Raw genomic sequence first — 25201 nt, 5'->3', positions numbered from 1 at the left:
GGACATTTATTATAGCAAAAAGTAAAAAATATTGCTTTTTTTCAAAATTGCGGTTTTTATTTTTTGCGCTATAAACAAAAAAGCAGAGGTGATCAAATACCACCAAAAGAAAGCTCTATTTGTGGGAAAAAAAGGATGTCAATTTTGTTTGGGTGCAACGTCGCACGACCACGCAATTGTCAGTTAAAGCGACGGAGTGCCGATTCTCAAAAAGTGCTCTGGTCAGGAAGGGGGTAAAATCTTCCGGGGCTGAAGCGGTTAATGGTTTAAAATGAAACTGTACTGAGAAAAATACAGTTATGTGAAAAAAATAAGTAGACTCCACTGAAATAGTTCCCCCTTTCAATATCTTAACAGATCTTCATTCAAACAGTGCCTACAGGTAGTTTAGTTTGCCTTTTAAATCATTTATTCAACAAAAATATTAATAGATGTAATTAAAAATGAACCCTTTTGCTGACAGGTCCTGTTCTCTATTGTATACAAGCAGGGGGCCAGACCATTTTTGGAATTTTTCCTTTGCTTTTTTATTTTTCGCTTATAGCCTTCGAAGTTTGTAAAATACCCCTCAAACCATATATTTTTTGATAGCACGACCAGCAGAATAATTAAAAAAAAAAAAAAAAAAAAAGGTGCTAGTGATTTCTAAGGTCCCACGATATTTGTGCAAATGTTTATCAAAACATTATTTTTACTAAAAATCCACTAAAATCATTAGCAGATAAATACACAGAAAATTTTACAAAATTCCTTCTAAATATAAAAGCTTAACCTGTATTGAGTTAATAACAAATATTTGTAGCTTTTAAATTGCGCCTTTTTGCAAAATGGTGAAAACTGAACAGATTCAAAAAAGTGTAAATATCCAAATTTCTCAAAAAATTTGAAGGTTTTAATTTTTCCCTTACAGCTTTCAGAATTTATGAAATACCCCAAAACCATATATTTTTTGAAAGCATATGACCCCTAGAATAAAAAGAAGATGCTACTGATTTTTTTGACCCTGCAGTATCTGCGCAAATGTTTATCAAACCAATATATTCTCAAAAATACACAAACCATTAATAGAAGAAAAAAAAAAAAAAAAAAACAGCTAATTTTACAAAATTCCTACTAAATCCCTACTAAATTACAAAGCTTAACCCATATGGAGCCAATAAATAACAAAATGTTTTAATTTTTACATTGAGCCTTTTTGCAAAATGGTGAAAAATCGAGCGTATCCAAGAATTTCTCCAAAAATCTGGAGGTTTTCATTTTTGACTTATAGCTTTCAGAGTTTGTAAAAGACCCCCCAAACCATATATTTTCTAAAAGCATATGATCTCTGGAATAAAAAGTAGGTGCTACTGATTTTTAGGCCCCGCTGCATTTGCCGCAAATGTTTATCAAAACAATATTTTTGCCAAAAATACACTAAAACCATTATTAGGTAAAAACACGGCTAATTTTACAAAATTCCTGCTAAATTCCAACTAAATATAAAAGCTTAACCTGTATGGAGTTAATACAATACAAATATTTGTAATTTTTACATTGCACCTTTTTGCAAAATGGTTAAAATTGAACGTACGTAAAAATGTAAATATGCAAATTTCTCTAAAAATCTGAAGGTTTTAATTTTTCCCTTACAGTATTCAGAATTTGTGAAAGACGCCCCAAACCATACATTTAAGTTTTTGGTCGGAACATGACAAAATGTGGAAAATGTCAAGGGGTAAGAATACTTTTTCAAGGCATTGTATATTATGACAGTAACCTACCAACTGCCGGAGTGTTTATTTTACTTGATTGCTCTCAGATAGTGATCCAAGTGTTGGGGTCATAGCAGCTCCGATATAAAAGATTAAAAAGACTTTACCATTTATTAGAAAAAAATATTGTTTTTGTTCGGATGCTTGCAGTGGCATTAACCACTTACAGATCGGAAGATTTGGCTGCTTAATGACCAGGCCATTTTTTGTGATACAGCTCTGCGTCGCTTTAACTGACAATTGCACGGTCGTGTGGCGAGGTACCCAAACAAAAATTGACGTCCTTCCCCCCCCCCCCACAAATAGAGCTTTCTTTTGGTGGTAAATATCCCCAAAAATGTTTTTAAAAAGAAAAGTTCCTCCTCATTTCATTCCAATATATATTCTTCTACATATTTTTGGTAAAAAATTTTTTTTTTTCGCAATAAGCATATATTGATTGGTTTGTGCAAAAGTTAGAGCGTTTACAAACTATTGGAAAGATTTATGGCATTTTTATTATTTTACTAGTAATGGCGGTGATCTGCGGTTTTTAGCAGTACTGCGACATTGCGGCGGACAGATCGGACACTTTTGACACATTTTTGGGACCAATGACATTTAAAGAGCGATCACTGCTATAAAAATGCACTGTTTACTGTGTAAATGTCACTGGCAAGGAAGCGGTTAACACTAGGGGGCGATCAAGGGGTTAAATGTGTATTCCCTGGGTGAGTTCTAACTGTGAGGGGATAGGACGGACTGGAGGAGGAGGAGACATATCGTTGTTCCTACTTAGTAGGAACAAACAATATGCATCTTCTCTCCTGACAGACCAGGGATTTGTGTGTTTACCCTCCGGTGGCGCACGCCTGTTGTCGCCCTTAAAAAGTTAGACGTACCCGGCGATTTGCGAGAACAGACCACTTTGCTGCTGTATAGCGAGCCAGTCGGCAAGTGGTTCATTTCCTGTCATCGTTACCCACTTTTGGGATTTGTTTTTTGCCCTTTTGTTCAGAACTGATTAGGTAGTATAGGGTCACGTGAATGCTGCTTAATCTGCTCAACTTGTCCACCAATCAGCAAATAGGTGGGAAGAACAAACAGAGAGGGAAAAGGTAGAAATAAGCTTCCTCAGGTGCATGGAATTCTGGGACTTGCAGACCACAGGACTGTACTTCCCATGTGCTCATTTCTCCACAGGAGCCTGGATGGTCAGCAGCCACCATTTTAGTTGATTTTAGCAACAGTTAAGTTAGGCAGACCATGGAAAAATCTCAGTTAATGTAGGGGGTGAGGTAAAGCATTTATGTTGCCGATTTAATAAATGTTCTAGGCTCATTACAATATTTATTGCTTTAAAATAAAGGTTTAGTTGTCCTTTAAGGCTTCATTCAACAGGCATTGACAATCATTATGTTTGCAAGCTGTGTTTGTTATCGTCCCTAGCTGCATGCAGGCAGCCTATAGAGGCGAATTACGCAATTGCATACTGTACCTTTTGTGTACGCTCACATGTAACACACACAGAAATGAAGACAACAAGCTCACCGAACATATCCAAAAAATCCAATTTAATGTGGTGGGGAGTGCAATTTCAGCTCATGGATATTGTCATGACACATTTTTATGAGTTATAAAATGGGACCGCTTGTTTACAGGGTTTGAATTTGAATTCTATCCATTTAAAAGTCTGTACAGAGAGAAACCACTAACACAAACATATTTACAAACAGTGGGAACAAATAAAAATAAACCATTCATTACTGTTTGTTTATCCCAAATAAAAAATACAATTATCAAAATATAGGCTAACTTTATTTGACCGTACTGAAACTTGATCATGGTATGTTAAGGCTTCAAGGTAGTTCCAAGTGTTTAAAGCTCATCACGATCCCTTTTCAGTATGGTATACCTATATTCACTTGGTGCCAACTTCTGGAAGGAACTTTCGGGAGGACTACTTGCTACATCTTCAATTTGCTGTGGAAAAAAAAAAAAAAAGATAGAAAATGAGAATCATTTTTATTTTATTTCCATGAGAACCTCTTATTCACATCCAGAAAAACAAACACCAGCCATAAAAATATAGTAAAAAAAAAAAAAAAAAAAAAAAACAATTGTTCAAGGCTTGTGACACTTTGCACTTTAGTATAGTGTGAAGCAAGCTGAGCTGGGACAGGAAACCATCTACTAAGCCTACAGAATGGGCATCTGAAGTGTGAAGAGACACCAAATTGTAAGTCAATTAGAGTATGTTGTACAGATTTGTTTCATACTTTGACATGTGTGAACAGTTGCATTTTCTCTCCTTTGGGTTTAATTAACTCAATTTTTGTCGCTAGATCAACTCTAAATTCAAAAGGACATATGGTGCACCTGGCCTTGGGATAATTGTTCAAAAGGTCTGTTTCACAAGTAGTGCTTTCCTTGAAATTACTTGTGTGGAAAGCATCTCACGTCTACACCAACCTATTCAGATGATGGGAAAAAAGACTCTTATGGCATACAGTAAAGAAAATGCTAAAATACTTACTTGTACTGTCCTGGCATTTTATGGCCTCAAAAAATTAAAATTAAATTAAAATAAAAGGCAAGGCCTAGTTGCTTTCCTCATAAACCACTTCCTCCCAGTCTGAATATAGATATCAGATATTCCAACCGCTAACAACCACAAGACAATACTCGTTTGGTTGCTGAACATGGACTGATTTATTTGAGATGACGCACAAATATATACAGCAGGATGACAATACAAACTGTAACCAGAAACCTAACATGAGCTAGTTATCTAATCATTTACCCAGACCTGATGACTCAGAAAAATGACCTTTCAGGGTAGACATGCCGTCTCCTCACTCACAACTTACAATACACATATGTATAAACACATCCCCCAACAGTTTGCTAGGAGACAAAGGTGTGTTAATGACCACAATAAACTCTTGGGTGAAAGACCCGGGCTTTCCAGATCTCAATTACAGCATTCCTTTCACATACATCTGTCCACTGAGTCCCAAGCATGCAGAGACCATCATGACTTCCTTAATAATGTCCTTTTGCATTACATAACAGAATATCTTCCTAAATGCTTGTAGCTGCCTCAAATGCCAGGGTCCATAGTCAGTAGGCAAGAGGACAGCATTCAGTCCCCTCCAAAAGCCTCTGTCCCAGGTGAGTCTGTCACAAATACCATCAAATAAATAAATACCACCAAATAAATCTGTCTCAAAAAAGTTAATACATTTCATTCGAGTACAGTGTTGCATGACTGAGTAATTGTCAAAGTGTGAGAGAAAAATGGCCTGGGCAGGAAGGGGGTGAAAGCGTCCAGTCTTGAAGTGAATAAAGCAGACCTCACAAGAGAAAAACAATTTACATTTTATTTTCTATGGACAAAAAGGGACTAGTCTAAAACGCACAGTGGCATTATGTTAAATTACAATAATATAGTATTAGGTGAAAAGTGAAGCTGCAGAATTTTTATTTTTTTTTTTCAAATTAATACATAGCGGGGTGAAAGTACACAATAGGTTCAAAAGATGAGATCAATTTGTGTTCATGCTCTGCTTATTTTAAGGTTTCAAAAGTAAAATTGTTATAGGTGAAATCTGGTGTGTTGAGTTTGCCCCTGACTTCTTATGACACCAATACGCTACACTGGCTATCTGAAGTTTTTAGTGTTCCTGTCCACCTTCCCATGTTTCAGCAACACCATTACATTCTCCACAATGCAAAATAAATTCAAACTGGAAAGGGGGTGAGTATCCCTTATAATGGTCATTCAGGGGCCCAAAAACTAAAGCAGGTATCTCACCTATACAAACTGAGTGATATAAGAAACTGTCAGGTGTTTTACCTCTCCTGCATCTACCAAAAGTGTTTTTTGGTGGATTAACCCTTTAAGAGAATATATTATTTTGTCCTATTAACACACACACACACAGGTTTCTTGAACTATACCTGTCCAGGTGCAACATCAGTTGGATCAGGTCCATGGTGAAATTCTCTGTGTAGCTTTCCAGAGTGTAGATCTAATACAAACTGCTTTAGTTTACCAGAGATCCTGAAAATGTTTTATTCCAAAAAGAAGACAAGGTTATTTTTTATTTATTAAAGCATACTACATTCAAAGTGCATTTCTGGGCAAAACCCTTTCCACCATTTTGAATAAAGTGCTATCAAGTGTTTTTGTGTCCCATTAGGGAGATTTACCACTCTGTTTGTACCAGTGACCATGGCCACTGAAAAGAAACGGTTGAGGGAAATAATTTTTTTTTTTTTTAGAGCTGTCCCAAGAGACGGGGGACTTCTAATGGGAGCACTTATTCGGGGGACCGCTGTTCCAAAAGAAGATTTCCCCCTCACTTTGTGAGACGTCCATTACTTTCAGTTCAATTTCTGTGTACCTTTAGGGAATATTCCTAAGAAAAGGTTTACCCAGCGCACGACAATGAGAAAGCCTGTGATATAGTTCAGTTTGATATTGTCTTTTTTTGTTTTGATTGGAATTTGTCCATACAAGTTTTAGGAAAATTTCAGGTGCAGGCCATCCCCAGAGCGTATCCAAGGTACTCTAAGCAATGTAAAAGAGAGGGAGGGAGGCGCATCTAAGTGCAATATTATAAAGTTATTTTAATAGCGCAAACATAAATGCATTTACAGAAATTAAAATATCATAGGCAAATCTGTCAGGTAAAGGATCCTCCTTGAGGGGTGCAGGCAATCAGTTTTTTCCCCAGCAACTAGCTGTATTTTCTCACTGCACAGGACACTGTCTGCAGGGCAGGAAGTGAAGGAGATCTCAGCTGCCTGGCTTGGATCATACAGGGGAAATGACATCATCCAGTGGGCGGACCTCGATGTGTGGAGGACAGGAAGAAAGACACAAAAGGCTAGGCACTCGGAGCATACAGCTCCTTCTACTGGCCTGTCAGTGTGTATAGTGGGGGCAGTTTAAATACAGTCCGATCATGGCTATGGGACTACAAGAGCCAGCGGACCAAACGCATGTGAAAAAGGCATATTGGAAAAACACACATCTTTAAAAAGGCACAGGTACAGATTATAGGGAAACACAAGTATAAAAAAACAACAACGATCTTAAGACAGATGGACACATGATAAAATTAAAAACAAAAAAATATATAGATAGATAGATCTATCTATATGAAATCTCATAATAATAATAATATTATATTTTATATATACACACATACATACATACACACAGTACATACGGAAATTGAGATTATGAAAAAAGGGGAATGGATTATTATAAATTAAGGATCAATTGATAATTATTAATTATACATGCCTTTTGTGCATATTTAATATAAAACGGGGAAGGGTGATTTTTTGGAAAAAGGGGGAGGGGGGTAGATTGGGAGGGGGGTAGATTGGGAGGGGTGGGGGGTGGGGAAGGGTATACATGGAGAAGGGATAAAGGGTTAAAAAAAAAAAAAAAAAAAAAAAAAGGTGGGGTGTTATCTTGGGCCTTTCCGTATGATACTTTGGGTTTGATGACATCTTTTAAGAAAGGGCCCTCACGCAGAATGGACCAGTGTTTAGACAGAATGCCTTCCATATTTTTATACTTGGCATGAAATGGTGTGGTAAACCACATGATTTGTGATTGCTTGTTACTGTTTTTTTTTTCTTTTTGGGGTGGATTTTTTTTATTGTTCAAAGGCTTTAGATACTAAAGGAGATGGATAACTTTTTTTCCTCGAGGAATTTAGAACTGAGGAGCTCTCCATGGGTATCAAAATCAATGTCCTTAGTACAATTATTTTGAATTCTGTGGAACTGACTCTCTGAAATATCATTAATCCATTTCAGGTGGTGATAGCTTCTGTAGTGGAGAAGAAAAAGTTACCAGCCGTAGGTTTAACATAAGTAGATGCATGAATAATGGTACCATCATGGCAAATCTCCAGATCCAGAAAGGCCAATTTTTCTGGGTCTGTGACGTGGGTAAAGGTGATCCCCATAGTGAGTGATAATATTGTCAGTATAATGACCGTAATAAACGGCCTGGAAGGCAAAAGGGTTTTTGTCACTAACATACTCCAATTCCCAGAGGCCCATCGCTAGATTAGCGTAACTGGGGACAAAATTAGCCCCCATAGCTGTGTCATTGGATTGCAGATAAAATTGTCCATTGAATTCAAAATAATTATGGTTTAAACAGAAAGCAGTGGCATCTAATATGAACTGGGCTTGCCTGGGATTGATCCATTGATCCTTACCAAGGAAATATTCTATAGCCCTTAGTCCAACTTCATGTGGTATTGATGTGTAAAGGGATGAAGCATCCAGAGAGCCACCTGTAAGTTGGTTCCCAGGTGTATGGTTTTAGCATATGTAGGAGATGTGTACCATCTCTGATATGCAAGGGTAGGTTTCAGGCTAACGGTTGAAAAAAACCCTCCATCAAGGCTACTATGGGGCGTCCAGGTGGATTTTCTAGATTTTTATGGGCCTTGGGCAAATAATAAAAGTATAGTGTTTTTTAAAAACTTTATTTTGAGGCAGGATGATTTTTGTAATGATGCCATCTGAGAGTGCTGTATTAGTTATGCTGCTGCTTCCAGTGAAAAGGATGGGAAGGGATCTCTGGGGAGTTTTTTTTTTATAAGTATAATAATCTGACAATAGTCTTGTAGCCTGTAGGATGTATGCTCGTTTGTCTTGGATCACAATTCCATCTCTTTTGTCAGCTGATTTTATTATGTTATTGTTACTGGCCAGATCCTCTAGAGCCTTACATTCAGAGGGGATGAGATTGGCACATATTGACAAAATCCGAGTATACAACTTCGTAGAAAGTCTGTATATAAGGACCTTTTTTGTGTACAGGGTTAAAGTTTGACTTGGCCTAAGGTTGGTGTGCTGTACTGGTGATGAGGTCAAATAATGTTGGGACAGTTTTTCTATGTCATCGTGGTGGCTTTCCATGTATAAATTCCTCCAGATCCTTAAGAATGGACAGGTAGAAATCTTCTATGGACGTTTCTGGATGGGGAGAGGAAAGTGAACTCGTCTGTACCTCAGGTACCTCTGGTGAGGAATGAGTGTCTAAAGACTTTATATTGAAAAATCTTTTAACAGTCAGATCATGAATTTATTTATTTAGATCTTTGTAGAGCATAAACGGATTAGGGAGAGTGGGTCGTGGGGGCAAAAGGTTAAAGGTTAAGCAAAAGGTTAAGCCTTTGTTTAATAACAGGATTTCATAGGGGGACAGGGCATGTGAAGATAAATTAAATAGGGACTCATTAATGACGGGAATAGTACCAGTGGATTGGTGCAGGGCAAACGTGGTCCCTATATTTCAAGAGATAAAAGTCTTTACCAAGTAACTATAGACCTGTTAGTTCAACTTCTATAGTCGGGAAGATACTGGAGCGTTTAATAAAAGACCACATAGACGAGTTCTTGCTGGAAAAAAACATTTTAAGCAACAGACAGCATGGATTCATGAAAGACACAGAAGTTGTCAGACAAACCTGATTTCTTTTTATGAAGAGGTAAGTAAAACCTTGGACAGAGGGGTGGCTGTGGTATACTTGGATTTTGCAAAAGGTTCGACACAGTTCCCCACACGCGGCTCATGTGTAAGGTAAAGTCTACAGGCTTGGAAATATCAGTTTGTAAATGGATAGAAAACTGGTTAAAAGAGTAAATTCAGAGAGTAGTGGTTAATGAAACTTACTCTGAATGGTCTAAGGTTATCAGTGGTGTACCCCAAGGTTTAGTGCTGGGACCCTTACTTTTTAATATCTTTATAAATGATATTGGGTCTGGGATCGAAAGTAATATTTCAGTCTTTGCAGATGACACAAAGCTATGCAGTGGAATAACGTCCTTACAGGATGTCTCCAATTTACAAGCCGACCACTGCACTGTCTAATTGGGCGACTGTGGCAGATGAGGTTTAATGTTGAGAAATGTAAAGTTATGCACTTGGGGGCTAAGAATATGCATGCATCATACATGCTAGGGGGAGTACAACTGGGGGAATCCGTGGTGGAGAAGGATCTGGGGGTTTGGTAGATCATAAGCTCAATAATAGCATGCAATGCCAAGCTGAGGTTTCCAAAGCGAGCAAAGTCCTTTCTTGTATTAAGAGAGGTATGGACTCCTGAGAGAGAGATATCATTTTGCCCCTGTTCAAATCATTAGTAAGACCACATCTGGAATATGCAGTTCAGTTTTGGGCACCAGTTCTCAAAAAGGATAATCGGGGAACTGGAGAAAGTGCAGAGAAGGGCAACCAAACTGATAAGAGGCATGGAGGAGCTCAGCTATGAGGAAAGATTAGAGGAACTGAATTTATTCACTCTTGAGAAGAGGAGAATAAGGGGGGATATGATCAACATGTTCAAATATATAAGGGGTCCATATAGTGAACTTGGCGTTGAGTTGTTCTCTTTATGGTCAACCCAGAGGACATGGGGGCACTCTTTACGTCTAGAGGAAAAGAGATTTCATCTCCAAATACGCAAAGGTTTCTTCACAGTAAGAGCTGTAAAAATGTGGAATAGACTCCCGCCAGAGGTGGTTCTGGCCAGCTCAGTAGATTGCTTTAAGAAAGGCCTGGATACTTTCCTAAATGTACATAATATAACTGGGTACTAACATTTATAGGTAAAGTTGATCCAGGGAAAATCCGATTGCCTCTTGGGGGGCTCAGGAAGGAATTTTTTTCCCCTGCTGTAGCAAATTGGAGCATGCTCTGCTGGCTTTTTTTGCCTTCCTCTGGATCAACTGAGGGTATAAAATTGGGTATATTGGATTGTACGATAGTTAGTTACATAGTTTGTTTTTAAGGTTGAACTGGATGGACTTTTTTTTTTAATACTTATGTTTCCCTATAATCTGTACTTGTGCCTCTTAAATATGCGATTTTCCAATAAGCCTTTTTGACATGTGTTATGTCCACTGGCTCTTGTAGTCCCATAGCCATGATCGGACTGTATTTAAACTGCCCCCACTATAGACACTGACAAGCCAGTAGAAGGAGCTGTATGCTCTGAGCGCATAGCCTTTTGTGTCTCTCCCTTTCCACCACACATTGAGGTCCGCCCACCGGATGACGTCATTTCCCCTGTAAGATCCAAGCCAGGCAGCTGAGATCTCCTTCACTTCCTGCCCTGCAGATAGTGTCCTGTGCAGTGAGAAAATACAGCTAATCGCTGGGGGAAAAAAATGGATTGCTGGCACCCCTCAAGGGGGATCCTTTAACTGACAGATATGCCTATGATACCTTCATTTCTGTAAGTGCATTTATGTTTGCGCTATTAAAATAACTTTATAATCTTGCACTTAGATGTGCCTCCCTCCCTCTCTCTTTTAGGGAATATTCCTTTCCTGTCCCAGACAGCAAACAGTACCTGGCTGTGGTTTTAATAATTTGTTACTCTATTCTCTACTCCTATAAAAAAAAAAAAAAAAAAAAGTGGGCTATACTGTACATGCACCAACATTTTTATTAGGTCAGTATAAATAAGAGTGTCAATTCAAAGTGCAAAAAACTTTGCAAGTGCTCTTTTGTGATTTTTCTCCCCACCTCTGACCTCCCATGCCTAAAATTTTTGAAAGTGTCTTTTACAAGCTACCAGTCTTTAAAAAAATGTTTTTTTACAACATTAAGATGTCCTGCCCAGCAGCAGACATAAAAAATATAAGAGTTTTAAACTTACTGTAGAACTTTTCTTGGAGTACATTGAGGGACTCAGGAATTCAGATACTGTTGGATTACACTGCCACCTCCAGGAAGATTGCAGACTGGAAAAACAGCAAAATTGTAAGGCAGCCCCCCATACAACCTCTCCTCAACCCAACATGCCTGTGTGTTTGGAAAAGCAGTGCCAAGGGCAAGAGAAAAAAAACAAAAACAAAGGGGTGGGACCTATTTATGCCCCTCAATAGACTCCAAGAAAATGGATTTTACGGTAAATAATAAAATTGCATTGTCTCACTATTCCATTCTCTCATCATAGGAGTTCAGATAGTCAGGTCGTCTAAAACTGATGGGTGGGCAACAGCCAATGACAAGCCCACAAGAAAAAGGACATGGGACTGTCTAACTCATGACCACCTGGAATATCAACACCTGAAACCGAGCCAGGTGAGGTAAAGCCCCCTGCAGGACAGGGGAAGCTGCCAACAACAAAGATAAAGCCACAAAAGGCTCGACCTTTAGAGTTTAAGAACAGGACAAAAAAGATCACTGAGCCTGAACCAGCAAGAGACTGGGAACCAAAACAGGTGTAACATAACTACACGGTAAATGAAGAAACAGACTCACAACACAATGTAGTCGACAGAAATAATTATTGGGGCAAGCTCCCAGGAGAACAGGTCCCCGATGGAAAACCTCAGACAAAATCATGTCTCTGCATTAAAAGACTGGACTGTCTACAAAGGAAGGCCTAAACCTTACACTTCTAACCCAGATCGATGAAAGAGGACTACCTGAAGAAAAGGAGGGCAAATTAAAAAAAAAACGAAAAAAAAAAACTACCTACTTAAACACTCAAAATGTGTCTCTGTGGCCTCACAAATGAACAGTGCAGGAATGTCTAACCTTGAGCACAGAACATAGTGCCAAGTATCTTCTGACCTGCTACGATCCAGGAAAGAATTCATAGCCCTGGAGCAAGAAACCATAAACTTAACCTCACCGCTAAGAACATAAATCTCATTAAGGGCAGAATAAGGGAAAGTAATCTGGGTAAGTTCTTAAGAGGCTATGAAACAGTCACATAACAAGAACCTTTGCCCCTGGCAGGTTCTCCAGGTGTACTCAATCACCAACAGGGGAATCTGTAGCAGGGAACCCAGCATCCATCTGCTACCAGTTCAGGGGACACAGTGCCCTTCAGCAATAATTCCTGCCTGTCACGCAGGAGATGAAGAGCAACAAGGTACACAAATCCCTCCTTTTGGTGCAAGGACTACCAGTTGAGGAAAGCCCAACTCCAATACATTGTCTTTAGGTTATACAGTACGGAGAGTAGTACTCTTAGCAATATCTATCGTAGAGACCAAGTTGTCAAGTTGCAGAGAAGACTTCCAATCCTTTCCAGAGGTGAAGGCACAGCAACAGCTAGGTAATGTCCAGTAGAATACTCTATATAGCGTGGATGAATAAATCTCCTGCTTGGGCTACTGTATTTTGACAACCAGCACCACCAGCATTAGAACAATGGCTAAATCCATTTGGATGCAGCCAATGTTCGACTGACAATTTTCTGCCAGGTTCCTTCGATTTTTAAAGCAAAGGACATCAGGTGGAAGGGTGGCGGGAGGGCCACCCAATGGAATTAATTTTTGCTCTCTTATCAGAAACTGGGTGAAATTCATACAATGTACAGCCTAAACACAGTAGACTCTGGTCTTCAAGCACCACAATGCAAAGCCTAGTGCCTGAAGGTCACATTCCAGACTAGCCCTGCACATCCAGTCCATGAAGGTCCAGATATGGCCTCCAAAGCAAGGCTGAGCCAATCCAAATACCTGCTACATAAAGACCTGCTCAATGGAGTGGTGTAGCAAGGAATCTTGATTAAAGTCACTGAGAAAAACAATACACAAAGAAGAGAAGGCTGGCAAACTAACCAGAGCTGAGGAAAAGGTTTCCAAACTCCTAAGACAATAAAAAAACCAAGGCATCCTGGGTAGAGGAGGGGTTACATGAGGACTGGCCTACAATTTTTTTTCTTTTTGCCAGTGTCTGCTGTAGATGGCTGTATATCATGACTATCCGAATTCCTGTGTCCCTCAATGAGGGAGAAAGGAAAAGGGTCTTTTGAAAACCTCTACTGCAGGCATGCCCAAAGTCCAGGACGCGGGCCAATTGCGCCCCGGTTTAATGTGGCTCCATGGTAATTTGGACATATATATCTTTTGTGGCCCCCAGGGCTACAAAAGATATATACTGTATTTATCGGCGCTGCCTTGGAGGGGGCGGGACGAGCACCGTCAGATTACATACAGGAAAATCTCCTGTTTACTCAGCGGCATCTGTGATAGGAAGTCCCGTCTCCTGGGCTGCCATTGGACGACTGTTCTGCCTATCATAGGTGGCGGGACTTTGTATTAAAGAGGCCGCCATGTAAACAGGAGATTCTCCTGTATGTAATCTGTTGGCGCTCTTCCCCCCCCCCCCCCCCCCCGAAGCTGCAGATGGGCATCAATCAGGCTGAACTGATGGCGATGGTGAGGCTGCATTGGTGGCAATGATTAGGCTGCATTGGTGGGCACTGACCCTTATTTTGCTGTTCTTTATTTAAGATGTTATATAGATATATATAGATATCTATATCTATATATCTATATATATATATATATATTAGGATTTTTAAAACAGCTTACCTGTAAAATCCTTTTCTTTCGAAGGACATCACGGGACACAGAGCCACAGTAATTACTGATGGGTTATATAGGTATCACTGGTGATTGGACACTGGCACACCCTATCAGGAAGTTCAACCCCCTATATAATCCCTCCCCCTTGCAGGGATACCTCAGTTTTGTAGCCAAGCAATATAGTGTATTAGAAGAGGGGCGGGACCTCTGTGTCCCGTGATGTCCTTCGAAAGAAAAGGATTTTACAGGTAAGCTGTTTTAAAAATCCTATTTTCTTTCTTGAACATCACGGGACACAGAGCCACAGTAATTACTGATGGGATGTCCCAGAGCAATGCTACCTGAGGGGGGGGAACCACGACCAAGTAGGGTGCAATCAGACCTGAGGACCCTGTACAGCTGCCTGCAGCACACTACGCCCAAAGGCGATATCCTCATGCCTTCTCACATCCACCTGATAGAATCTGGTGAATGTATGAACTGAAGACCAGGTTGTGGCCTTGCAGATTTGAGCCATAGAGGCCCGGTGATGCACTGCCCAAGAAGCACCAATAGCCCTTGTGGAATGTGCCCTGATCTGAAACGGAGGAATCTTCTGTTTCAAACTGTAAGCTTGAATGATCAACTGTAGAATCCATTTAGAAATGGTAGCTTTTGACGCTGCCTGTCCTCTATTGGGACCCTCTGGCAGCACAAACAAAACATCCGTCTTGCGGATCTGAGTAGTTGCCCCTAGATAGGCCTTAACTGCTCTTACTACATCCAACGAATGTAGAGATCTCTCTTCCGGAGAACAGGGATCTGGAAAAAAGGAAGGTAGAACAATGTCTTGGTTTAAATGAAAATCAGAAACCACCTTCGGTAAAAAACTAGGATGAGGGAGTAGTACCACTCTATCCTTGTGTATAATCAAATAAGGCTCCTTACAGGAAAGAGCTGCTAATTCTGATACTCTTCTAGCAGAAGAGATGGCCACCAGAAAAATTAAATTTCCTTGTCAACAAGACCAAAGGAATCTGACTTATTGGTTCAAAAGGCTGTTTCTGTAACACAGCCAGGACCAAATTCAAGTCCCAGGGGTTTAGGGGCGCTTTAACCGGAGGATTAAGACGCATCACCCCCTGCATAAAGTTTCGGACCAAAGAATGCGAAGCAAGTGGCCGCTGAAATAATACTGATAAAGCAGAAACCTGGCCCTTGATGGTACTCAAGGCCAGCTTCATCTCTAATCCCATCTGTAGAAAATCAAGGATTCTACCTATGACATATTTCCTGGGATGCCAACCTCTGGATTCACACCAGGTTATATAAGCCTTCCAGACTCTATGATAAATCATCCTGGAAGCTGGCTTCCTTGCATTAATCAAGGTAGATATGACAGGACCTGAGAGCCCACGACTCTTCAGAACGTGGGTCTCAATAGCCAAACCGTCAAATTTAGCGTTTGTAAGGCAGGATGGAACACTGGACCCTGAGATAACAGGTCTGGGCGTACCGGTAGGGTCCACGGGGAACCCACCGTCATCCTTACTATTTCTGCATACCAAGTCCTTCTGGGCCAAGCGGGGGCCACCAGAAGTACCGACTTCCTTTCCTGCCTGATCCTGCGAAGGAGTCGTGGTAGTAGCAGAATAGGCGGGAATGCGTAAATCAGTGAGAACCGATGCCACGGAATCACCAACGCATCCGTCCCGCATGCAAGAGGATCTTTTGTCCTTGCCACAAATCTGTCTATCTTTTTGTTGAATCGGGATGCAAAGAGATCTACATCTGGAACCCCCCATCTTTGGCATATGGCCCAAAAGACGTCGGGATGCAGAGACCATTCCCCTGGAAGTAACTGCTGGCGACTTAGATAGTCCGCCTGCCAATTCTCTATTCCCGGGATGAAAACTGCCGATATGCATGGCACATGCATCTCTACCCAGACTAAGATCTGGTTCACCTCTTTTTGAGCAGCTCAGCTCCGGGTGCCTCCCTGATGATTGACATAAGCCACTGCTGTGGCATTGTCGGACTGGATCCGGACCGGACAACCCTGTAGCCTGATAGTCCAGGCTTTTAGAGCTAGATGTATCGCCCGGATCTCCAGAATGTTGATGGGTATGGTCCTCTCTGTCTTGGACCATACCCCTTGGACCGCAGCCTGTTCCAGAACTGCTCCCCAACCTGACAGACTGGCATCTGTTGTTACCACCGTCCAGGTAACCGGTAGAAAGGATTTCCCCTTCTGCAGGTTTTCGGGTATGAGCCACCAATTGAGGCTCTGACGCACCGCATGCGACAGGTGCATCGGAAAGTCTAATGCCTGAACCTTCTTGTTCCAGGTCGACAGAATACTGTGTTGCAGCATTCTTGAGTGAAACTGAGCATAGGGAACTGCTTCGAATGAAGACACCATCTTCCCTAGTAGCCTCATACAAAGGCGGACTGAGGGACCCTTCTTGGTCCCTACTGTCAGAATCAGCTCTCTCAAAGCAGTGATCTTTGCCTGGGGTAGAAATATTTTCTCCTGGCTTGTATCTATAATCAGACCTAAATACTCCAGTCTTCTTACTGGTTTTAGGAAAGACTTTTCTAAGTTGAGGATCCAACCCAGGTGTTCTAGATACCTGACCGTGGTCCTCAAGTTTCCATTCAAAGAGGCTACCGACCGGTCTATCAAGAGCAGGTCGTCTAGGTATGCTATGACAGCTATACCCTGAGCCCTTAATCTGGCCAGAGGAGGAGCCAAGATCTTTGTGAACACTTGAGGTGCAGTGGCTATCCCAAAAGGCAGAGCCACAAACTGGAAATGGCGCCCTCCTACCTCGAAGCGCAGAAACTTCTGATGAGCAGGAAAAATGGGCACATGCAGATATGCATCTCTGATGTCTATTGATGTCAGAAATTCTCCTCCCTGCAGGGTGGGAACTACTGTTCGAATTGATTCCATGCGGAAGGATTGAATCCTTAGGAATCGGTTCAGATCCCTTAAGTCCAAAATGGGCCTGACATCCCCATTTGGCTTTTGGACCGTAAAAAGGTTGGAATAGAAGCCCAATCCCTGGTCCTTTGCGGGAACTATCATAATGACCTCCTGCGACAAAAGTCGCTCTAACGCTAGAAGGAGCGACTGCTTCTTCTCTGGGTCTCTGGGAACATTTGATCTGAGGAACCGAGGAGAAGGGAATTCCTGAAACTCCAGCTTGTACCCTAAGGTTACCGTGGAGACTACCCATCTGTCCTGGAAGTCCTCGTGCCAGAGCTCTGAGAACTGTCGCAGTCTTCCCCCCACTCGAGTGAGCGGGGGCGCCCCCTCATGCAGAGGTCTTAGTGTTTTGCCTAGTAGGCTTCTTTCCCCAGGACTTCTTTTGTCCCTGGGGTTGACTCTTGTCTCTGGACCCCGATGGAGGCGGCCGTCGAGACTGCCTGGAGGCTGAAGCCCCCGGCGCTGGGGAAAGAGTCAGTTTGAAAGAGGGACGCTTACTCTTCTTCTTGACAGGTAAGAGAGTGCTTTTCCCACAAGAGATGCTCTTGATATAGTTATCCAAGTCCTCTCCAAACAACCTTGCACCACGAAATGGAAACCCAGCCAGTAGCTTCTTACATGGTGCTTCGGCTGACCAATTTTTCAACCATAGGATTCTACGTATATGCACCAACCCCAGTGAAAGACGGGAGGTTTGCACGATAGAATCGCTAATGGCGTCAACCACAAAGCATAAGGCCGCTGGAAGGTTAGCAAACCCCTGGGCCTGCTGTTCAGGTAATACTTTGATGACCTGCTTAACATGGTCTCTTAAGTATTGACAGACTCCAATCGCTGCTACTGCAGGTTGGGCCACTGATCCTGCTAAGGAGAAAACATCCTTCAATAGGGATTCCATCCTTTTATCTACAGGATCCCTGAGCATCTGAGCATTGTCTACAGGAAAAGTCAGGCTATTATTTACGGAGGAAATGGCGGCATCAATAGCCGGTATTCCCCACATTTTAATAAACTTTTCTTCCATCGGATAAAGTGTTGAAAACTTTCTCGGCGGAAAAAAACGTTTGTCTGGGTGATCCCACTCAGAATAAATAAGCTTTTCAAGTAAAGTATGAACAGGAAAAGCATGTGCTGCTTGGAAAGGTTTCAGCGACCCCAAAGCAGAAGAGGATTCTTTAGCAGTTTCAGGTATGGGCAACTTAAATGTGGAGCGGACCAATCCAGTGAGGATCTGCACTAAGACTTTCTCCTCTTGGGAAGTCGCAGAGGGTCCCTCTCCACCTGAATCCTCCGAAGAGGAATCATCCATCCCATCCCGATCCTCTGAAAGGGATTCATCTCCTTTATCCCAGAGCTCCTCAGTCTGAGGGTCTTGGGGAACAGAGGAAAGCCTAGTGCGTTTTCTTCCACTGAGTGAAGACGTAATCACGGCCATTAATCTTTCCTCTAGACCATTAATGGTTGAGGAAAAAACCTCTTGTGTAATATATACAGGGGCTGAAGTGCCAGAAGCAGGTGTAGCCCCTGACCCCGATGGCTCTCCCTGGCTAGCCGTCCCTGGCCCATCTTTAGGGGGGGAGGATGCTGCTGACAGGGGGCCCTCAGAACCTGAACGAGATCCCCTAGTGTCTCTGGTTCCTGGGGTGCTTGAACCTCTTCTACCCATAGTGCAAAGCAACAAGGTGTGAGGTATACAAATGAACACTGCCCGCTGAGCGATGTAGTCTGGCTAAAAGCCTTGCTACCCAATGCTCAGTCTGGTGTTACTTCAGTAAATGCTGCCTAGGAGAATGCCTGTGTCCCACCTTACATGCGACCGTCAGCTCTGTGTCTCTCAGAAGGCTGAGTGCACCTGTACAGAGTGCCTTTAATAGCCTGCAGCTGGCCTGAGTGGGAGTCTAAACACTCTGTGCTGACATCCCGCCCCCTCCTCTACCGCCCCCCCCCCTCGAGTTTTGAAAAAAACGAGCGCTTCCCGCACTGCCGACTCTCCTGTCATGCTTCTGGAGAAAAGGCTGGGGATGGGGGGGGGGGGGAGGAGGGAGACTGGTAACAAGATCTGCCTGAACGGCTATCTTCAGAGATGGTGGCCATTAGGCCGCAGAGCCCGGGTGGTATAACCACTTTCTAGACCCCTGTGGCCCCTCTCTAGCCTGGGGGGAACATTCAAACATGAGAAATCCCCCTTTCCACCTTACCTGCTTGCAGCCTGCTTTGAGATGCTGGGACATAATCAGCACTGAACACCTGAGACAGTCAGTCAGCATGTGTAGGTTTGTGCTCTTGGCAGCCCCCGGTGGTCACAATAGGCATAGCATGCATTTACCTTAAAGGAGTAAAGCCACTAGAACTCAAAAATTCTGTGGAATCTCCTCTTACCTTATCCAGCCGCAGGGTGCTATTTACACAGACCCAATCTTCACCTCTCACGGTGGGCTCCGTTTGAAAAAACCGTCAGAGACTGGGGCCCCCATCAGTAGGGGGATCCAACAGTTCTGGGACCGTAAAGCACCTCGCCAGAAATTAGGAAGTTTAAAGCCATTTTCTGATCTGCGGGGTCCAGCTCTCTAAAAAGAGAAGCATTACGGTAAAACCTCGTTTCTTCAGACACGAGGCCCGGGTACCATTCAATTCGGCCATGAAAAGACACTTTGAATGGATCCGGTTCGCCTGGCTTGCCCCAGTATAGGATCTTAGGATATTCCCTTTGGAGCTCAGCACAGGACATCTTTACACGTCCATCACCTAAGACACTGGCGTAAAAACTGAGGTATCCCTGCAAGGGGGAGGGATTATATAGGGGGTTGAACTTCCTGATAGGGTGTGCCAGTGTCCAATCACCAGTGATACCTATATAACCCAACAGTAATTACTGTGGCTCTGTGTCCCGTGATGTTCAAGAAAGAAATATTATATATATATATATATATATATATATATATATATATATATATATATACATACATACACACACACACACACACACACATGAATAACACGCCCAAGCTGACCACACACAGCCACAAAGGCAAGAGAATTCCTGTTGGGCAGTGTATTAGTGCTCGGACAAACACACGTAGGCTGAATTTTAATGGTTCAAAGAATGTCAGACAAAATGGTCGGCCCTCACGCATGTTGGACTTTATCAAATCTGGCCCTCTTTGAAAAAAGTATGGACATTCCTGCTCTACTGTGTGTTTTTCTAAAACTATTTTTACTTTAGAGGCATTACTTTAGAGGCAAGCCCACCATCTGCCCCACTCTTCAGTCCAGAAGAGTGCATCACTGGACATTGGAAGGTCACTTAGTGGGACTTGGTCAAAGTAATATAATTTTAAATTGATTACATTACAAATCATTTTAAAATGTTACAAGCTCTAAGAATATAATCATCCTAAAATGTGTGCATTATACCACATTATTTTTATGAAGAGTGGACAGCAACTACTCCCCTGTTTTTCTAACATGTAGCTACCAAACCATGTTTTCAAGCTAGCGCTCTGACTGTATTAATGGAAAACTGTAGTTTTGTAAAAACAGATTTTAACACACCTTCAGCCACAGACATCTATACACATTCATATAGGGAGGAAACAAAAAAAAAAGTTAGCTCTTGGGAAATGTGGTAAATTCTCTGTTCAGTCTTGTTTACGGTATAACTCAATATTTTTACTTTCCAGATAATGCAGCCAGTGCTGTATTTCCAGCACTGTTGCTTGGAGAGCTGTTGTTCTCATACAAGAAAGGAATCCGGTTTACCTGCCCTTTACTCTCCCCTATCTATTCACATAATGTGTTAACAGAAGAATAGTTTGCTAGTTATTGCAATGTATACAGTTAACCCAGACCTGACATTTACACACAGTTGTAAATTTAAAAAAGCATGGTAAAAGTAATGACAAATACAGCAAATGCAGATCATGTGTTCTAAAATGTATTCTCCCTATACATAAAACCTGCTACTTTGTTATGCAATTAAACCAAAACCAGTCAGTTTCTTAGCAAGTCATGAAAGCACAGGGTCCACTGCACTACATACTCAAGTGAAGTCTAATGGTGGCATTACACCAGTAGAATTTTAGTCAGATGAGAAAATATAAAAATCACTTGTCTAACCATTTGATGGTGCCTTCATAGACTCAACTAATTTTAAACTACTTTTCATTCAAGTACCATGTGAAAGTCTTGATTTTAGTAGAACATTCTACTTCTGCGTTAACTTTGACAAGTGCATGCACATAATAGGGGTGTTTTAACCATTTCCTACTGAAAAAAATAAAAAAATTGGGCTTTAGAAACACTAAGAAGAATTTCACAGGAGCAGTCCAATCAGATCCACCTGTCAGTTTTTCAGGTGCATCTGATCAGTAAGGTCCCCTTCACACTGGGCGTCAGCAGTAAAGCGCCGCTATTTTTAGTAGCGCTTTACCGACATTTTTGCGGGGGTTTTCGGCTGCTAGCAGAGCACTTTTAATCCCCGATAGTGGCCAAAAAAGGGTTAAAACGACCCACAAAACACCGCTTTGCCAGCGGTTCAGTTCAATGGGCAGGAGCGGTTTAGGAATGGTGTGTACAGCGCTCCAAAGATGCTGCTGGCAGGAGTTTTTTTTAACGTCCTGCCAGCGCATCGCCTCATCGCCCTCTAGCTTTCACACAGAGAATGCAGGGGAGCCGTTTTTCAGGCGCTTTATAGGCGTTTTTAGCCCAAAAGCACCTGTAAAACGTCTCAGTGTGAAAGGGGTCTAACTTAATGTCAGTTAATGGGAAGGCGGATGTAAACTGCTTTACCCTTCAGAGTCTGTCTAGGTCTGAAAAAAGTAATAAGATTATAAAATGGATGCATGTCTTTACTTTGGCCTGCCCATAGAGCTAACATGGGTCACTCACAAGTTGGGGGGGGGGGGGGGGGGGGGGGGGGACGCATGACACGGATGTCACAAAAGTTGAACAATCCATTCTGTTTGCTTCCAATTCAGCTGGGGATCTGTTCTTGGCATCTGAGGTGCACCTGCTTTACTATTGAAGAGCAGAATGCAGAGCTCTTAGACAGATAGCAATTTTACCATCTCAAGGTATTCAATGTAAAATTATGGGAGGGGTAAATTAAAATAAAAATATACTTACGATAAATCTTTAAAATCTGAAAAAACATACATGTGCCTAAAACTATCAATTGCTATTACAGGGCAATCTGCAGGACTCTTCTGAATATGTAAAAGAGGATGTCTGAATTTGTCACAGTCCGCATGTAGGAAGTTTATTGATCCTGTATAAAAGAAAAAAGAAAACAGTTCCTCAAGTAAAACAGTTTGTGAAGATGCTAGACAGTGCTTTTAACTCATAAACAAGTATGTAAGTATACACACACACACTAAAAAGTCTATACACCACTGTTAAAATGTCAGGTTTCTGTGATGTAAAAAAAAAAAAAAAAAAAATGAGACAAAGATAAATCATTTTAGAACATTTTCCACCTTTAACCCTTTTATGCCTAAGCCTATTTCTGACATTTGGTGATTACGAGTTAAAATCCGTATTTTTTGCTAGAAAATTACTTAGAACCCCCAAACATTATATGTATTTTTTAGCAGAAAATCTAGAGAATAAAATGGCGATTGTTGCAATATTTTATGTCACACGGTATTTGTGCAGTGGTGTTTTTGGAAAAAGGGACACTTTCATGAATTAAAAAAAAAAAAAAAAAAAAAAAAAACAGTAAAGTTAGCCCAATTTTTTTGTATAATGTGAAAGATGATGTTATGCCGAGGAAATAGATACCAAACATGTTACGCTTTATAATTGCACGCACTCGTGGAATGGCGACTAACTACGGTACCTAAAAATCTCCATAGGCGACGCTTTAAAATTTTTTTACGGTTACCAGGTTAGTTACAGAGGAGGTCTAGTGCTAGAATTATTGCTCTCGCTCTGACGATCGCAGCGATATCTCACATGTGTGATTTGAAAACTGTTTACACATGCGGGCGCGACTTCCGTATGAGTTTTCTTTGCTGCGTGAGCTCGCAGGGACAGGGGCGTTTAATTTTTTTTCTTATTTATTTTTATATTATTAAATTGTGTTTTCCAAAAAAAAAAAAATTTGATCACTTATTGCCGTCACAAGGAATGTAAACCATCTCTTGTGACAGTAACAGGTACTCTTTATGGAGGAATTGGGGGTCTAAAAGACCTCCAATCCCTCCTTTGCACTTCAAAGTGTTCAAATCGCCGATTCTGAATACTGTATATTTTTTTTAAATCCGGCGCCAATGGCAGCCGAGTAACCCGGAAGTGACGTTGTGACGTCGCTTCCGTGTTTACATTCAGGAGACTGGAATGAAGCCGGTGGGACGGGAGGCCCGGTCAGAGTGGTGGTGGTGGTGGTGGTGGTGGTGGGGGGGTGGGATGTCCCTCCTGCTCCTCCAGGATAACAATCGAGCGGCTTTTAGCTGCATCGGTTGTTATCCCTGGAAAGCCGATCCCCTGCTCTAAAAAATGGTACGGAGATGATGCCTGCAGCTGCGGGCATCATCCCGGTATAACCCCCGAAACCCGAGGCTGCATATCTGCGTACGCTCGGCGGGAAGGGGTTAATGTGACCTATAAACTGTACAACTTGGTTGAAGAACAAACTGAAATCTTTTAGGTGGAGGGAAGCAAAAATAAACTAAAATAATATGGTTGCATAAGTGTACACACCCTTAAACTAATACGTTGTTGAATCACCTTTTGAGTTTATTACAGCACTCAGTCTTTTTGGGTGAGTCTATCAGCATGGCACATCTTGACTTGGCAATATTTGCCCACTCTTTGCAAAAACACTCCAAAAATCGGTCAGATTGCGAAGGCATCTCCTGTGCACAGCCCTCTTCAAATCATCCCACAGACTTTTAATCTGGTTCAGGTCTAGGCTCTGGCTGGGCCATTCCAAAACGTTATTCTTCTTCTGGTGAAGCCATTTGTTGATTTGGATGTACGCTTTGGATTCTTGTCATGCTGAAAGATGAAGTTCCACTTCATGTTCAGCTTTCGTGCCAATATTGACTGGTATTTGGAACTGTTCATAATTCCCTTTACCTCGACAAAGGCCCCAGTTCCAGCTGAAAAAAAAAAAACAGCCCCAAAGCATGATGCTGGCACCACCATGCTTCACCATGGGTATGGTTGTTATTGCGCAAAACATATCTTTTTGGAATTATGGTCAAAAAGTTCAACCTTGGTTTCATCAGACCATAACACATTGTCCAACATGCCTTTGGGAGACTTCAGATGCGTTTTTGCAAGGCTTGGATGTTTTTCTTAGGAAAAGGCTTACGAAGAAAAAAACTCTACCCCATAGCCCAGACCAATGAAGAATATGGGAGATTGTTGTCACATGTGCCACACAGCCAGTACTTGTCAGATATTCCTGCAGTTCCTTTTATTGTTGCTGTAGGCCTCTTGGCAGCCTCCCTGACCAGTTTTCTTCCAGTCTTTTCATCAATGTTGGAGGGACGTCCAGTTTATGGTAAGGTCACTGTTGTGCTATATTTTCTCCACTTGATGACTGTCTTCACTGTGTTCCATGGTATATCTAATGCCTTGGAAATTCTTTTGTACCCTTCTCCTGACTGATACCTTTTAACAATGAGATCCTTCTGATGCTTTGGAAGCTCTCTGCGGACCATGGCTTCTTCTTTCTTCTGTAGGATGCGACTAAGAAAATGTCAGGAAAGACCTACTAGAACAGCTGAACTTTGGGGTTAATCAGAGGCACTTTAAATGATGGCAGGTGTGTACTGACTCCTATTTAACATGAGTTTGAATGTGACTGCCTAATTCTGAACAAAGCTCTATCCCCAGTTATAAAAGAGGGTGTGCACACTTATGCCACCACATTAGTTTTTTTTTTTTTTTTTTACTTCCCCTCCTAAAAGATTTGTTTTTCAATTGAGTTGTACAGTTTATAGGTCACATTAAAAAGGTGGAAAAAGTTCCAAAACTTTATCTTTCTCATTCACAGACACCTGACATTTTAACAGGGGTGTGTAGACTTTTTATATCCACTGTATGGACCAGAGGTCTCCAAACTTTCTAAACAAAGGGCCAGTGTACTGTCCTTCAGACTTTTGGGGGGCCG

The 25201-nt window shown here is 41.7% G+C and overlaps 1 protein-coding gene across 1 annotated transcript in view; it reads right to left on the bottom strand.

Moving 5' to 3' along the window:
• Positions 1–3290: 3290 nt before the first annotated feature.
• Positions 3291–25201, bottom strand: part of ERP44 (endoplasmic reticulum protein 44) — a 161102-nt gene continuing 139191 nt past the window's right edge. Inside the window, exons 10-12 of the mRNA XM_073630644.1 lie at positions 22207–22348; positions 5697–5799; positions 3291–3716 (exon numbers count right to left, since the gene is read on the bottom strand). Of these exons, the coding sequence (XP_073486745.1) occupies positions 3612–3716; positions 5697–5799; positions 22207–22348 (350 nt within the window). The 3' untranslated portion in view covers positions 3291–3611. The remainder of the gene's footprint in view (positions 3717–5696; positions 5800–22206; positions 22349–25201) is intronic.

The sequence above is a fragment of the Aquarana catesbeiana genome, linkage group LG05 (genome assembly GCF_042186555.1).
Source record: "Aquarana catesbeiana isolate 2022-GZ linkage group LG05, ASM4218655v1, whole genome shotgun sequence".
Classification (NCBI taxonomy): Eukaryota; Metazoa; Chordata; class Amphibia; order Anura; family Ranidae; genus Aquarana; species Aquarana catesbeiana.
This window is presented reverse-complemented; position numbering and strand designations above follow the sequence as displayed.